Source organism: Haliotis rufescens, unplaced genomic scaffold, assembly GCF_023055435.1.
Source record: "Haliotis rufescens isolate VD_foot unplaced genomic scaffold, xgHalRufe1.0.p SCAF_7, whole genome shotgun sequence".
NCBI classification, from domain to species: domain Eukaryota; kingdom Metazoa; phylum Mollusca; class Gastropoda; order Lepetellida; family Haliotidae; genus Haliotis; species Haliotis rufescens.
This window is the reverse complement of record NW_025964361.1, coordinates 52,488,096-52,506,369: the sequence shown is the minus strand read 5'-3', so window position 1 is coordinate 52,506,369 and position 18,274 is coordinate 52,488,096. Positions and strand designations below refer to the sequence as shown.

At 42.8% G+C, this 18,274-nt stretch overlaps 1 protein-coding gene across 1 annotated transcript; it reads left to right on the top strand.

The window, feature by feature from the left end:
• Positions 1-425: 425 nt before the first annotated feature.
• LOC124133762 (cell wall adhesin EAP1-like) lies at positions 426-17,170 on the top strand. Its single transcript, XM_046498286.2, has 9 exons — positions 426-558; positions 2,395-2,557; positions 4,566-4,675; positions 5,183-5,311; positions 6,967-7,143; positions 7,843-7,964; positions 9,952-10,066; positions 10,486-10,494; positions 14,219-17,170. Exons 1-9 carry the CDS (start codon positions 507-509, stop codon positions 15,403-15,405), a joined length of 2,064 nt encoding a protein of 687 aa, XP_046354242.2. The 5' UTR covers positions 426-506; the 3' UTR covers positions 15,406-17,170.
• Positions 17,171-18,274: the final 1,104 nt, after the last annotated feature.

The following is an 18,274-nucleotide window of genomic DNA, read 5'->3' as shown; positions in this document are numbered from 1 at the left end:
AAAAAATAAATATAATATATATTTTTTATACTGATGAAAAATAATGAAAAATACAATATGAAAACATGGCATGACAACATACTAATCCGATAAGACACCAAGCGAACCGTGGTTTTCAACGAACAAATTAAGCCAACCAAATGACGTAAGGAAATATAATTTCCAAAACCACTTCCTTGGGAGCATAAATCACGGACACAAAGCACTAATTATATATCCCTCTCGCACCCAACAGTAGCCACGGATTATCGCGGGGATAATCCCAACCTCGTTCCCCCTACCCTAGCCATGCCACGTCACCAGGACTCCGATTCAGTGATTGCTCCCATTGTTGAGACGCTCTAATACTGTTTACTGCATATGATTGGTGATTACTGATGTCGTACAAAACCCGTGGTAACAGGGCTTCGTTAGATCCTAACACAGTCTGAGTACAGTGAGGGCGCTCGGACCATCATGACACAGGGATAACTCACGGCACACAGAAGACTCCCATTTCGCAAACCATGATGAAATCACTGATTACTGTGTGTCTTCTAGTGTTTTGTAAAAATGCTGGTACGTAATTTGTTTATTAATTTATTAATTTTGTTAAATGTGGATGGTACATCGGGTTTTAGGTTGTGATAACATGGATACCTGGCCGTATATTAAAGGATACATTTCTAACCTCTCACCTTTACATTTATTTTATTACAGTGTGTACAGATAAATATTAGGATACAGTGATATTAATTTTGGGGGTCATTCCTGAAGCCGAGTTTCACTTTCGCAAGTAACTAGAGGTGAGGTGAAATGGGGTTTAACGTCGCGTCCAAGATTATTGCACTTATATAGCGACGTGCATGCACGTGTATGTGTGTGTGTGGCTGCTTGTACTAGTCCGGACTGATGCCGATTTATAGTGCTAGCTCACTGAGATACCATGCCGCAGTTTAACATGAATACCCCACTCAGACACAGTATACTGACTCCGAGCCGACCAGTCCTTGTTTTAGCCCCTTAATGCCGAGCGCCAGACAGGGTAACAACAAGTACAATCTTTTAACGTCTTTTTGTATGACGCGGCCCGGGATCGAACCCTGGACCTTCCGCTCTCCGGGCGGACGCTCTACCACAAGACCACGGAGGCGGTCGCAAGTAACTAGAGCTATGACTCTTGGAAAGGTGTGGCTGTTACGACCATAGCAACATTGATATGTCTTGGTTGAACAGGTCCTCTCGCCACATGATTAACGCAGGTCTTGTATATGCGTGTGTGTTGTTTAACGCCGCAGTTAGCAATATTCCAGCTATATGACGACGGTCTGTAAATAAACGAGTCTGGACCAGACAATCCAGTGATTGATACTATGAGCAATGTCCCATGCTGTCGGGGTACGATGACATGCAAGTCAGCGAGCCTGACCACCCGATCCATTACGAGAATACTTTTAGGTTGCTGGGGTCATTTCTAATCCAGAATCCCAACTGACAATAGGCGTATGTGAACCGTACCGACATTTCGTTCACGTTCGCATGAAGTTGCGATAATATAACATGGTGTATCGCAGTTACGCGTGTCCACCTTGAATTGCATCAACCATAAACCATTTATATAAATGTCAATGGAACAAAGTGAGTTTAATAATGCGCTATCTCGGAAATATCACAGATTCAATGACTGTTCCACAATTCATTGCATAAGTGTTTTGACATTGATATTACAACATCTAAAGCAACTATTTCCATACTCGTGCGCCGTTTTATGTGCAGTGCTGACCAAGTCCTATGAAACTATATCGAGTAATCAGCAGTTCGATACAACGGGAATGTTAATGTTTCGATAGATATTCAGTAGTTACAGAGTTACATCGCCTTAAATGATGTGTCGAGTTCACGAAGTTTCAGTTAACGAGGGTTTGTTGTATATATTTCGACATACATCCACATAATTCCGCGATATATACTAGTATCCACTTGCAGCACGGACCCGTGAAGATCCGGGGTAGAATAGGTCTTCAGCAACCCATGCTTGCCGTTAAAGGCGACTATGCTTGTCGTAAGGGGCGACTAACGGGATCGGGTGGTCAGACTCGTTGACTTGGTTGATGCATGTCATCGATCCCTATTGTGTGGATCGATGCTCATGATGTCAATGACTGGATTGTCTGGTCCAGACTCGATTAATTACAGACCGCCGTCATATAGCTGGAATATTGCTGAGTGCGGCGCTAACCAACAAACAAACAAAACCTGCAGTACGAAATGTGGTCCTTGGAATTAACAAATTTAAATAATTTTGCAGTGATGTACTTCAACGAATTTGTATTTAAATTCTTACCAATTCTGCAAAATATTTCCATTAAATTCATTAAATTATATGCAATGCTTTATTTAAACCGTACTTTCCAGATGGCGCTTGCACCTTCCCGTCTGACCTCACAGGGTCATGGGTCACCTCGACGATGGGCACGATCACATTTACGACATCCCAGGTGACGATCCCGTCAGTCTACACCTTCGGCAACCTCGTCTTCGACTGTGACACGCTAGATGGCACACAGTATCTACTCAGGTAATGGTCATCAAACTAGTGGTCGATAGCATGAACATCATCGATTATCCAGCGTATCATATCTACAATCTAACTTTCTATATACTCAGGAGTCTTTCACCACCAAAACTTCGTTTCTGAAGTGACGTCATCGTTTCCATCATGTTTATCACTAACTTAGAGCGAACCTCATCTATATGATAGGTGAAATGGGGTTTAAAGTCGCAATCAAGATGGCTTCACTTTGCAAATTCGTGCAAATTCTGTGGCCATTCTGTCGGATCGGAGACGTCGAGGTGAGGTGAAATGGGCTTCATGTCGCGTTCAGTACATCTTCCCGAGGCAAGTGAGTTAACTGACTATAAAAGTCCAGTTTCCACCCTTGCCGAACAAGGCTGGTATTATGGAGTTACATTTTGGCTGGACTAACGAGTCTTTGCATAGTCCAATCACAATCGCGCAACGAAATCGAAATCCGGTTCGTAAACTGTCAATCAGATTTCGGTCGATTGCAGGATTTGCAAAGCATGTGCACCGCCAACTCGTTGTCAACAGATTTTTTCCAAATCTTTTCATGTTTTTAATCAAGGTGCTCATTTGATTTGATGCACTTGGCGATGTAAGACCCGTTCTAGCACAATATAGATCTTGATTATCGATCGACCGGGCGCACAAGTTAATGCAAGTCACTCTCCTACCCAGAGTTCCATGCGACCAACATAGTACCTCTGCCACAGGCCAGCGCCATGTGACGATTCGTTACATCTTTCACAGTCCATTCAAGATAGTGCATATGTTTTTCATCTGTTTCATTTTTAACAAGTCTACAAATTTAGATAAACATGTGTCATATAGTTAACTTTCAGTGGGCAAATATCCCAAATCGTGAAATACTATTTCCATTTGCGTAGTTATCCTATGTTTACATTGGTTGTACGGCTCCACGTGCTGTCATCGAAGCCCGACGGAGAGCTAGATACGGTCACTTTGATGAGTAAATATGTCTTGTCATGCAACTCACTGTGGCAGCTGTAGCAGCATAATTATCTATAAAATTATGCAATACAATTTGTAAAGCGCCCCTAAATACATGGATTAGTCCGATTTCTGAAAAAGCGCGTTTGTTTACAAACAAGAGAAAAGTCCGGTCACGTGATATGCAAATTAGCCTGTGGCAGTGGTGGTATGCTAAGTCACCACTGCGCCGGAGTGTGAATGCAAGTGATACAAGAGGTGGAATCTGATTGGTCCATAGGAGAGGCATAGAAGGGACATAACTCATAATAGCCACTGGTGGCGCTACGATCGAGCCCAGGAATTCCAGCCTAGTCCGGCAAGGGTGGAAATTGGACGTTTAAAGTCAGTTTACTCTCTTGCCTCGGGAAGATGCGTTCAGTGTTTTTGCACTATACTATTATTGCCTTTCCACAGTTCAACATGGATATCCTACTTAAACACAGTATACAGAACCGACCAGCCCTTGTTTTTCAATTCTGTAGTAAATAATAAGATCTATGGCTATCACTTCTGTAGTACATAATAAGATCTATCGCTATAAATTCTGTAGTAAATAATAAGATCTTTGGCTATCAATTCTGTAGTAAATAATAAGAACTATGGCTATAAATTCTGTAGTAAATAATAAGATCTATGGCTATCACTTCTGTAGTAAATAATAAGATCTATGGCTATCATTTCTGTAGTAAATAATAAGATCTATGGCTATCAATTCTGTAGTAAATAATAAGATCTATGGCTATCACTTCTGTAGTAAATAATAAAATCTATGGCTATCACTTCTGTAGCAAATAATAAGATCTATGGTTATCTCTTCTGTAGTAAATAATAAGATCTACGGCTATCTCTTCTGTAGTAAATAATAAGATCTATGGCTATCACTTCTGTAGTAAATAATAAGATCTATAAGTATCATTTCTGGAGTAAATAATAAGATCAACGACGACATGTTTGTGGTTAGTAACAGGGTCTACGACTGTCACTTATGATAAGCTCTATTCTGTTACTCCAGGTCAACAACGACAGTGTCGGTCCTCAATAATCAGCTCGACGTCGTCACCTGCTTCAACGACATCACCATGCTCACCACCAGTATCAAGTACAAACTCCAGCATGCAACGAGTCAGTACTTGGAGTTTTGTTTGTTTGTTTGTTGTTTAACGCCGCACACATCAATATTCCAGCTATATGGCGTCTGTCTGTAAATAATCGAGTCTGAACCAGACAATCCAGTGATTGACATAATGAGCATCGATCTACGCAATTGCGATACGATGACATGCATCAACCAAGTCAGCGAGCCTGACCACCCGATCCCGTTAGTCGCCTCTACGACAAGCATGGGTTGCTGAAGACCAATTCTACCCCGGATCTTCATGGGGGATTAACTCTTGAAGATTTAGTCATAACTGCTTTTCTGTTTCTTTGGTCTTTGTTGGGGGCTTATTCTAACCCGCATATTCACAGATGATTTATCGCTGTACTTTGGTAGTATTTTGGGAATAGAAAAGTGGAAATCAGATCTTAAACACGAACCTTCTTTGGTATTCCCCTCGGTACAAGAATCAAAACCCGGCTTCATTGAATGATGAAATAATAAACGTATGGTTACTGCTTCCGTTTATTCAGCTACACTGAATGATGCGAGCAACTGGCGCATAAAGGTCCTCCCCACAGGGACAACGCTCAGCGCCAGCACCCTCTGTGACGTGACAACCCCATACGCCACCGGCAGCGAAGACATCCTCATCAAAGATGGTGAGATTGATATAAATTTTAGACAGAAAAGTTCTGATTTACTGAAATATATTTAGAATATTGCAAGATATGATTACCACACCGTTGTGAGTGAGTGAGTGAGTGAGTTGGGTTTATCGCCGCTTTTAACAGTATTCCAGTTATATCGCGGCGTGTCAGCTTAATGGGATTCGAACCCACAATCATAGGTTTCTGGCGTGCCCAAGGGACGCAACTCTGCACAGCGAATTGCGGCGCCTTAGACGACTGGGCCACCCGTGCCCCCTCCCACACCGTTGTGAATGTGTGAGGATGGTTTTACATTTTAGCACTATTCCAGCCATGTCTGCAAATAGATGCCATTAGATGACCAGGGGAAAAAACATTCGTTTTAAAAAAACCACATCAAACCTGAAGATATAACCCTTTTATGGACAACTTAAATGTTTGTTCCAGTAATAGAATTAGGCGCCGCAATTCGCTGTGCAGAGTTGCGTCCCTTGGGCACGCTAGAAATCTTTGATTATGGGCTCGAATCCCGGTACGCCCCGATTATGTTTCAAGGTTTGTCAGCACCATACCCGTGCTCGTGGGTTTCACCGAAGTGGTAAACGTCTGAGACCTGCATCACTTCGGGCTTTCCTCCCACATTTAGCTGATACGCCGTGATATAACTGGAATACTGTTCAAACCGGCGTTAAACCCAACTCACTCACTCACTCTTTATTGTTTGTAATTGAATCAAAGTTGTTATCCATTAAATTTCATTTATCCGTGTTCTTCTAATTTCTAAATGCCTGGTGTCAAATTCCACCTTAAACATTTCGTTTTCTTGTATACGAGTATTCTTGAATCGGCTCCCGCGAAACGATCTTGGCACTGCTGTTAAATTTGACACAGACGCACGTCTGTCGTAGTGATAACATCGTCCTCAGGCCTCAGAGTCACACGTCATCTGAGCTCAACGACAGGCGTAAGCCTATGTTAGCGTATTGGACGTAGCATATTGCAACGTCACGATCACGTTTTGAAGAGGAATCTCAGCGATTTTAGCACTCAGACGGTCATAACTCCCATACGTAAACGAATACCTACGACAGTCGTAACTATGGAATCCTAGAGGGGACATTGTCGCGTTGTCTCATTGTCGCCCTGACAAAAAGAGCAAAAAGTGTCAAAATTAACTAAAGCGCGACAATCCGACAACGCGACATTATCTATATGTCGCATTGTCGCAAATTTTAACGCCTTTCTCACACATTTTTAATTGGGCTACAATGCGACAACGCGACACATTTTGACGTTGAAAAATGTCGCGTTGTGGCATCGTCGCGACAATGTCCCTTCCAGGATTCCATCCGTAACGCTAAGATCGCCCAGATACTTTTTTAATGAATATGGGCTCAACTTCGTGGGGGCGGTCGGGTAGCCTAGTGGTTAAAGCGTTCGCTCGTCACGCCGAAGACCCGGGTTCGATTCCCGACATGGGTACAATGTGTGAAGCCCATTTCTGGTGTCCCCCGCCGTGATATTGCTGGAATATTGCTAAAAGCGGCGTAAAACCATACTCACTCACTCACTCACTCAACTTCGTGACCACCATGACTGTATTTAGATGTAGATGTAGTCTGTGACGTTCACGTAAACCAAGGTTAAGTTCTGTGGTACATCGCCAGGTTCAGCCAGCAGTGCCTACAGCCAGTGTCCAGACGCATTATTGGGGAAGTTCGCCTACACATACGACGCCGGAAGCGGAGACGTGTGCTCTAGCGGCTCCAACCTCGACGTCTGTACCGACCTCACAGCCATGACCTTCAACCTCTCCACCTGCAGTCAGAAGGTCGCATTCTCCAGTACGTGTTGTCCCAGGGTCACAGATATTACGGGAAGTAGATCTCGCATTCTCCAGTACGTGTTGTCTCAGGATCATGGGTATGACGGGAAGTAGATCTCGCATTCTCCAGTACGTGTTGTCTCAGGGTCAGAGATATTACGGGAAGTAGATCTCGCATTCTCCAGTACGTGTTGTCTCAGGGTCAGAGATATTACGGGAAGTAGATCTCGCATTCTCCAGTAGGTGTTGTCTCAGGGTCAGAGATATTACGGGAAGTAGATCTCGCATTCTCCAGTACGTGTTGTCTCAGGGTCAGAGATATTACGGGAAGTAGATCTCGCATTCTCCAGTACGTGTTGTCTCAGGGTCAGAGATATTACGGGAAGTAGATCTCGCATTCTCCAGTACGTGTTGTCTCAGGGTCAGAGATATTACGGGAAGTAGATCTCGCATTCCTAAGGTCTGCTACCATCTGGGAATGTATTGCTAAGTATTTATTTATCCAAAAGTCGTGCAATTTTTATAAAAAAAAGATGTGTAATTTATTAAATGGGCCGACGAATCGTGCTGGAGTGATATGAGCTCTGGGTAGGAGTGTGGGGTACCAAGTTGACCGCAAGGAACCCTGGGTAGAAGGGTGAGCAAGTTTGTCATAGCAGTGATAGTCTTGTCTCCCGTACATTCTTGATCCTAAGAAAGCGAGGTGATGTCATTTCAGGTGGGGGCGTGGTCAACTGTGTGTACAACCAGACCGACACGTCCACGTCTACAACATACGTCATCGTCTACAACAACGACACCACCACTGACGAGAGCTCAACGTACAGATATACGTGTTTGGTATGTTTATATGTTCAACATACTTCACTATATACACAGCCGAGCAAAAGAAAGTATACCCTTACAAATTGGATTTAGCCAACAAATTACAAATTTTATCAAATCTTTACTAGTCTGAAAGCTGTCCCCGAAACAGTACAAACGTATGGCCCCAAACACGACTCTGATACACGTATCAAATACATACATCACCATCGAATAACCATTTTTTGGTTTGTAACATCAGAGCCACCATCAAACATTGGGGTGTATTTTCTTTTGCCCGGCAGTTTACTAGAACAGCAGACCGCCTCCGTGGTCTAGTGGTAGAGCGTCCGCCCGGAGAGCGGAAGGTCCGGGGTTCGATCCCCGACCGCGTCATACCAATGACGTTAAAAGATGGTACTCGTTGTTACCATGTCTGGCGCTTGGCATTATGGGGCTAAAACAAGGACTGGTCGGCTCGGAGCTAGTATACTGTGTCTGAGTGGGGTATTCATGTTAAACTGCGGCATGGTAATTCAGTGGGCTAGCACTATAAATCGGTATAAGTCCGGACTAGTACAAGCAGCCACACAAACACACACACGTACATGCACGTCGCTATATAAGTGCAATAATCTTGGACGCGAAGTTAAACCCCATTTCACCTCACCTACTAGAACAGTAAACAACAGGCGTGAAATGTCCCATTGAGCTACGACTTTGGTAATCGTGAGTTCGATGCCAGAAGGGTTGTGTTCATATCTGGTGAGGTGAGGTGAAATGGGGTTTAACGTCGCGTCCAAGATTATTACACTTATATAACGATGTGTCCATGTACATTGAAATAACACTTAAATCGTTTCATCACTTGCATGCTTTGGAGCTTGACATCCACCCTGTAAAATTAAGGATAGTCTTGCATACAGACCCTGAAACAAATATATAAAACACAGCCCACGCAAGTCTAAAGTATACTGATGGAAACGAATAAGGGAACAAAAAGAGGGAAATAAGCTTCACTGTCAGTACATTTGTACATGTGTTTGTGTGCATTGTTTCCACGCCGTAATTGGTAGACCAGGGCCCACTTGCACAAAGCGACCATAGCACTAAGACTATTGTAAGCCTATGTTAAAGTATGGGAGTTAAGATCATCTTAGCGCTAAGATCGCTTTGTGCAAGTGGGTCCAGGCCTTGGAACCCATGATAGTGTTGCCTTATTCATTTCCATCAGTATAGTTGGAAAGTCTAGACTACTACGGTTTCAGGTCTGAAAATGAAGAGTCTTTGTGCTGCTTTTTATTATATTTTATTAAGATAATTTGTTTCTATTCTGTAAAACATTTTAATTTCAGAGCCTAGTCTTTGTTCGAGGCTGATTATCCTGGAGATATAGATAAAGACTCATTGTTAGATTTCAGTCACGCATCTGAGCCACGTGTATTTATTTTTACATGTCAGATGTCCAAAACTTGCAAGTGTAAGAAGAAAACAATTAGTTGCCATTTGAACATGTCTGAGTATTTTCAAACCAATATTTCAATATTTTCCGTAACTTCACAAGAAGACAATGACATTGTCAGTGGGTCCAAAATGCTCTTATACCTCGCCGTTTGTTTGTCTGTGAACCAAGAACACACTTCCATGCGCCTTGGCGTTACGATTGGCGTTAGACCGACACCTGTTATATGACAGCCGTAACGCTGTGAGAACGTATTATACTTTGTTCATCGGTGGCCAGGTCCTAAGCCTGATTCAGCCGTCACCACTCGTCCCTTTCCGTAACCGGCTTGTCCCGGAATGAAACGAGTGGTCACGAATAAGACGAGGAATTTCGCACTGAGGAACCAACACTGGTTTTGTCCCAACTTATGGAAGAAGTAACTACCGGATTCTGTTAGAGTGACGTTACTGGTCGTGTCATGATTCCAACGTTGGACAGTTTTTATTTGTTCTCCTGCTAGTGTCCAGCTGTAATCATCGACTATCTGTGTTTCACCATTGGTGCCTTTGCTGTCCACAGGCCGTCTCAGAGACCGGAAGTGTTGTCAACGTCAGTGAAAGCGCCCAGATCTGCCAGGGCAACCAGACCTCAACCTACGTGGCTACCGGAGCCACACTTCAGCTGACTGCTAACCGTAAGTTCACACTCCTCTATCTAGACACGCTTCTGAAGTCTAAGAGACCACAGTTCGTTGTATGTCACCCGCAACCCGGATCCGCTAGTTGCAAGTTCGAATCCCAGATTCGCCCCGATTATGATCCTTGGTTTGTCAGCGCCATATCCAACCTCGTTGGTTTCACCAAAGTGTTAAAGTTTACGACTTGCGTGACCTTGAATGTTCCTCCTTAATTAAACTGACACGCTTGTATGACTGTTCAAATCAGCGTTAAAATCAACCGACCAATACTTTTTCACAATAATAGCGTGATCTATTCAAATATGATTGATGTTAAATAGCTAATTTTTGTATCATGAATAGCACAACGCTGATAAAAGACATTCATTTTTGTATATTTTTCAATCAAATTTAATTCTTTGATTTCCAACTTTCAGAGACCTGTGGTAAGTTGCTGCGTTTTCTTTAGTGTTGTGAAGTGACGTCAATCTCTACAACGCTTTTCTGCTCTAGTCAAGCATCCCCCCCTTCCGTTACCAATGCACATAGATCAGCGAGGTGGTCAAATGGTCAAAGCGTTCGTCGAAACGCTGGAGACCCGGGTTCATACCCTAACATGGGTATACTGAGTGAGGCAACCCATTTTTAGTGCCCCTCCTATGGGCTGGAATATTGCAAAGATGGGCGTTCAACAATAACCACTCATTCTCACAATGCAAATATTCAAACTGTGTCTATGCACTCTAATTCGATACTGCATGCTAGCATCCTTTTCACCCTAGTTCTACTGTATCCATTCACCCTTTCACCGTCGAAGCGCGAGAATCTCAGTTCACAGGGGCCTCAGATGTTAGTGATAGTTATGTTTCAAATGCCGCCATTGCCGACTTCTTCATCTCAGCCTCATTGACGTGACTGACCGCTGACGTGTATGGATAAACTGGTCAGTCCTCTGTGATGATTAATGTCCTTATTGGTTTGTTTGTTTGTTTGTTGTTTAACGCCGCACTCAGCAATTTTCAGCTATATGACGGCGGTCTGTAAAATAATCGAGTTTGGACCAGAAAATCCAGTGATTGACATAATGTGCATCGATCCACGCAATTTGGATCGATGACATGTATCAACCAAGTCAGTGAGCCTGACCACCCGATCCCGTTACTCGCCTTTTACCACAAGCATAGTCGCCTTTTACGGCAAGCATGGGTTGCTGAAGCCTTATTGGTCAACACATAAGTGCCATTAGTTAAGCTTGAAACGAGGACACTGACCTCGACATTTGTGTTATATTTGTACAATTCATAACTTGCGTTTCCCATATACGAGTTTCGCGTTAAATAGGTGTTAAATGTTGCTTGAAAAAGATTAAGAATTAAATAAATTTTGTTGTCGGAAACCATCGCTTTATATTCGATTAGGCATTACCCTGTACATTATTGCCTATGGAATTAGTAATACGAGTAACCGCGCCCTACAATCAAGAGACAATGCACTGAAGTGTACGTGTCTCTTTACAGTGCCGACCCCTACCACACCAGCAGCAGTCGCAAGTGCTGACGTCACTTCCGTCGTCTCTGGGACTGTGTCATTGCTCCTGCTGTTGGTCATTGGCGCGGTGGTCTTCGGTGTGTTTTTCAAACTGAAGAAAAAGAAAGTTGACCCAAAGGAGGAGACTGTTAAACCCAATTCCGACATAAGACCCAAGTCTCGCATCGCTGTGTCTATTATGGATGTGGAAAACGACGTGACCAGCCCTCGTGACGTAACTGTATCTGAAAACGAGGCTGTCACTTCGTCTAAGGATGCCGGAACTGAAACAGATGCGGCAGGGGAAGGCCATACTGACTTGAAAGTTGAGGATGGTTCAAATGACCTCTTGGCTGTACCTGACGTTGCGGCTGATCCTGAAGGCCCAAGGGAGGCTACTCAGACTGATATTGCGAGTAGTACCGTCGCTAAAGTGCCGAAGATCAACACGGACACTGATACGTCGCCCCGTGACGAAAAAACTGACAAAGACACCTCGAGATCAAAGAAGTCCAAAAATGAGACATCACGCTCCAAAAAATCGAAAAATACTCCGCGATCGAAGAAGAAAAAATAACAAAACAGAACACTTTTAATCGAGAGAAAGAAACAATTCATTAATTTTGTGTTCAGTTTGTGTTTAAAATGTTCTCTGCTTTATAGTACTCTAAAGACAAGATGTGGAGGTTATTCCAAATTTGACCAAATGTGACGCATCAGTGACCAAAATAATGTCCGATGCAATTCCCTGTTTTGTACCATACGTTTGTTAAGATGAAGAATTGACTTCCCTTTGCATGTGTTTGTAACGGGTGCCATCGGTGGGGCAGGATATCCTCAACGTTTTGCGAATACCTTGTGCCATGACTATTTTATAGTGACTCCTAAACACATGCTAATGACATAGTCGGACACGTACAATGGTGACTTCTTGTGATTATGGAAATGGTTTTTGTCGCTTTTATTTACATACACTGCCGTCAAAATGGCTAATATACTTGACTGACTATGTCACTGACAAGATGTACGTCATCGTTATTTGAATTCTATTATTAGAATCCAAAAATTTAAAAGTGACGTCAGTGTTTGCCTCTTGCGAAATGTATCTTTGTTAATGGAAATGACGACAAGAATAACTGTTGCATTTCAATTTAGCCCAATCAGCACACTTTTTTCACTCTTTCGTATTTATTCTTTCGCACACGTTTTGCCTTTGCATGCATAATTATTAATGAACATGCATGTTAAATGCATTTCAGCTAGAGGTTTTGGGGTACAATTCCATATGTTTGACTGAAACATTCTGTGCAATGCAAAATAACGCACAATGATAACACTGCCTGTAATTTATTGTCATTTACTGTTTATCATTGGAACGTAAGCGTGGTCTTAATATATTAATTTTTATGTAAAGAACAACGAATGTTTCTTTATATAAACATACAGCAATGAGGAAAAATCAAAAGATCAGTCGTAGGAAGGGAAGTTACTCTGTATAAATATCACGTCTTTGAAAGGCATTTAGAAGTGATACACATAAGGAAGAGAATATATGGATGCCAACTTCTTTATTATGAGGAACGCAACGTTTCGGAGTATATGCTTACTCCTCCATCAGGTGAATGAATGCCACGAGGCAGAGAGCATATGTATGTACAGGTAAGGACAACAAAATTAATAAGATAACGAAAGGTGGTACATAACAAAGGGTATTTTGTAGCATGTTTCTTTCAGTTCATGTTTTCACACTACCGAACATATTTATTTTTAAAGTCTATTTCGACCACCGATTTAAGATTTTGAAAAAAATTGATCCAGAAAAAATGTTACAAAATAAAGCGTTTATCGTCACTCCGAAAGACCGGGTTCGATTCCCCACATAGATACAATGTGTGAAGCCCATTTTTGGTGTCCCCCGCCGTGATATTGCTGGGATATTGCCACAAGTGACTTAAAAACATTCACTCACTCTATTGGTGTAGAACGGGATCACATTGTGATAGAGCAGAACGTTTGATGATTTAGACTGGTCAATGTAAGTCTTCAATATGTAATATACCGTATTCGACGTAATAAGCGCCCACGGCGATATTTGCTTATATATTAGCTAGTGAACAATCCCAATTAGCACCCCTTCCGATTGATCAATGTACACAAGACTCATTTATTCGCGTATAATACGCACTCGAGTGTTATATGCACCCTTAATTATGGGCAATTAAATTCTGGAAAAATATATCTGTCGTACATTAACATTTCAGGCTGTCAGCATAAACCACGAAATTTATCTTTCAGCTGTTTTTTTTTGCACAAAAATAATATTCTAATAAGAGCCCCCTATTTCTAATTTTGAGAGAGCCCGGGGCGCTTATTACGTCAAATACGGTAATTGTATTATATCATGTGTCACAGCATTGCAAAAACAACCTACATTGTAGTATAATACCAATTGCAAAATCCATTTATATCCGTTCTCTTATTTATTTCCGTCAGTATATACGGAATATATTATGTTTTAGATTAACGTTATCTGTTATAACAGACATTTATGCAGGAACACTAAGAGCACCGAAAAGTATAAAATGAGGCAGGTTATTCACCATTTCAAATAGGACAATATTAGACGACGGTTATTATTTTCAGTTCCCTTTGACACGACGACGACTTCGACAACGGCTGCGACCACCACCCCCGTTGCTGCTCCTCTCACCGGTAACACTGCAGGCATTGCTGTTGGTGTATCCTTCGCAATCATCATGATCACACTCCTAGTTGTCTTGTTCCTGTTCCTGTTCTGTGGGAAGAAAAGGATGAGGCTGTACAAGACCATTTGTGGCGGGAAATGTTTCACCGTCTGCACCGAGACTCACTCCTGTATGCGATGGAGCTTGTTCCAATGCTGCGGATGTCTGTCGTGGACGAAGGCGATGCTAATGAAATGCTATGACTGTTGCTGTCCCGAGTGTAGTCAAGGGAGAGTTGAGCCATCGAGTGACGATGTGGAGGCCAATATTGTCGTGACGATCACTCCACCTGCGGATGAAATGAAGGACTCCTTCACGCCGTTGCCACCTAGTGTCGAGGAAGTGGGGCCAGTAGACGCGCAAGGAAACCCACGTCGTCTTCCTCCTCTTGATCCCAAGACATCACCCATGACAGTGATTGAAGAGGAGTCTGAAGACGTGCCGAGTTCTCCCACCAAGCTCCCGGGCATCTCGCCCCGCACTGATGAACCGGAACCCGCACAGGATGGTGCTGACGGCAAGATGGAGCCGGAGGAGAGAGTGGAAGTGATGAAGGTTGACGAGTTTTTGGTAGCTGTAGCTGGAGAACAAGTTCAAGGTCAAGAAACGGAAGGGGAGGTAACTACGGTGAAAGAGCTGTCGGATGTGCAGGTGGCGGATGTAGTCCAAGGTGGCTCGGAGGCGGTTCAGTCAGGGAATGAGCAAGAAAGCATCCCAACTGAAGTAGATGCAGCTCCAGTTCCACCCGAAACCGCCCCGGATGAGTCAGGCGCCACCCCGGTCCCACCCGAAACAACCCCGGATGAGTCAGGCGCCACCCCGGTCACACCTGAAACCGACCCGACCCAACCTGAAACCACCCCAGCCCAACCCGAAACCACCCCGGTCGAACCTGAAACCGACCCGGCCCAACCTGAAACCACCCCGGCCCAACCCGAAACCACCCCGGCCCAACCTGAAATAGCTCAATCCACCGATCAGCCAGAGACTCCCTCAGAGACAACCTCGGCTCAACCTACTCAGCAAACAACGGCTGCTAGGGAACTAGACTTAGAACCAGTGGAGCATTCTACACCAAGAGAATGAGAGACAGCATTTGCTCCCTTTTAAAAGGGGCCAAACCAATACTCGTGTTTCAGGGAACATGATCACAACATATAGGTAGAACATTTGTTTATATATCAATATTGATGAGTTTTCTTGAACAATAGTTACTAGTGGATAGCAATGTCAGGGCCACAGATGAAATGACCCTTCACCGGAAACACAAGTATTGTTTGTTGGCTGGGCGTGCGGTCTCAATTATCTACACATTTTTATAAATTGTAGGTTGTGATGTGATAATGTGACAGAAGTCACTCGTCTTCCAGAACGAGTAAACTATTCCACATATTGGGACGTATGTTTGGTACCAAGTAAAAGGGTCTTTGCTTTGCTCCAAAATGTCTCCGACATTTAATGACAAGGAATTGCTGACAAGCTGTCACACGTCGATGTGTAAAATACTTGTTCGTTTTTTTGTGGGTTTTCATTTTGATGTTCCTCGTTCAGTGTTTAGGTGCCATGTTAATACGGAGGCAGGAACCTTGTTCGCTACATTAACATTAAATACCTGTATTGAACATTTTCGATCAGAGAGCATTGCCAGTCGTTGTTTCATGTCTTTCGTCACAAAGCAGATTCCTTTCGATGGTTCAACGTTCGTTTCGTGACTATGTCTATGTTTTTGAAGTGCCTAACATTTCACAAGATCGATAGTTTGATCGTTTTGATCAAACCTTTTCGAACTTATTTTGTTTTATTGAATATTTATTAAATGTTTTATTTTTAATATTTATATTGCATATGTTTATCATGCAAGTTTGTGAATATATGCAAATGTTCTTTTTATGCAAATGGTCATTATGCATTTTGTCTAAATGATTATGTAAATATGTAAAGTGAAAAACGATATATATTTAATATATTCGTGCCCCAAAGCAAAAACTGTGATAGTTTGCAATGATATAATTATGAGAGTGAGTGTTACTTTCCAGCGTATGTGCTCATGTATATAGTGTTTGCTGTGGTTGTTGGTATTATTGATGTTTGAGAGTGAATTGGTTCATTTTAGCGTATGTAGTCTTGTACATAGCGTTCGCATTTTACAGGTTCACCTGTACCCCAAAGCAAAACTGTGATAGTTTGTATTATAGAATTTTGAGAGTGAAATATTAATTTTGTCATATATAAATGTATCTAGTCTCGATTGGCTTGTGTCGTAGAGATAATGTGTTGTTCCATAACCCCAAAGCAAAACTGTGATAGCTTGTATATAAGGGTTTGAGAGTGAAATAATATTGCTTTTATGATAATGTGTATATTATTTGTATTGTAGCAGTGTTGTTGTATAACGTACAAGTATTTGGCAATAGGGTAGAGAAGTGGTGAAAGCGTTCGCTCGTCACGCCGAAGGCCTTGGTTTGATTCCCCGTAAGTGTATATGGTTTAACGCCGCTTTTAGAAATAGTCAAGCGATATCACCAGATATGGTCTTCACACATTGTACCCATGTGGGGAACTGAACCCGGACCTTCGGCGTGACGAGCGAACGCTTTAACCAGTTGGCTACCCTACCGCCCCGGGTACAAGTCGTGATATTGCTGGAATATTGTTAACAGCGGCGTAAAACCATACTCACTCACTACCACATCAACACGGTGTTAGCATGTAATACAGGGATGTGTTTATTCAGTTTCAGTACATGTATAGTGTTGACCTAGACCTGCTCATGATGTAGTGATTCATATGTCATTTTCCTGGTGGACGTAGATATGCATATATTTTTGTAATAAAGTTTCTATGTTTGAAATGTGTATTGATACTTCTGTGGATATTGCTACTGCTGGTGCTAAGTCAAACACTGTTGTTTGTTTGTTGTTTAACGCCGCATTCAGGAATATTCCAGCTATATGACGGCGGTCTGTAAATACTGTAATCGAGTCTGGACCAGACAATCCAGTGATTTACAATCCTGTGATTGAAATCATGAACATCATGAGCATCGATCCACGCGTTTGGGATGGGATGACATGCATCAACCAAGTCAGCGAGCCTGACCACCCGATCCCGTTAGTCGCCTCTTACGACAAGCATAGTCGCCTTTTGCGGCAAACTTTGGCGGGTTGCTGAAGACCTATTCTACCCCGGATCCTCACGAATCTGTCAAACACTGGGAAAGTTGGCAATATCATTTTCTGGAACAACTTTCACATACTGTATCTTCAAAAATGATAAACACTGATGGCGCTGACAACGAGTGCTTGAGTTTTTTCAGACGTCGGTCTGAATATAATCGAGCTTGGACCGGACAATCCAGTGATTGATATTAACATCGATCTACTCAATTGGGTACGATGACATGCATCAACCAAGTTGACGAGCCTGACCACCCGGTCCCGTTAGTGGCCTCTTACGACAAGCATGGGTTGCTGAAGACCCATTCTAACTCGGTTCTTCACCGGGGATGGTTTAATGTGACCTTGAAAAACATACAAATTATTTCACCAAATATCTGTATCATATGGAAGTGATGCGGGTCATTCACATTTACCACTTTGTGGTGAAACCCGCGTGAACAAGTACTGAATACAATCGGGGTGGACGTGGGATTCGAACCACTAACAGCAGCCCCGAGGAACGGAGCTCTGCACAGCGAGTAATGGCGCACTAGAAAGCCCTTTGCATTCGTGACCAACTCGTGTTATTCCGGGACAAGCCGAATAGCGACCCGTGCCCCTCTCGTGGCCATTTTTGCGACCGGGTTCCGTCTTAGCGGAAACGGGCATACCTAAAACAATTGTCAACTTGTTGCGTAATGGTTCACATATATTTCCCCGAATATTATATATATATTTCAGATGCAATTTAAAGCACATCTGGACATGCTGAATTATACAGTATGTTTAAACCCATT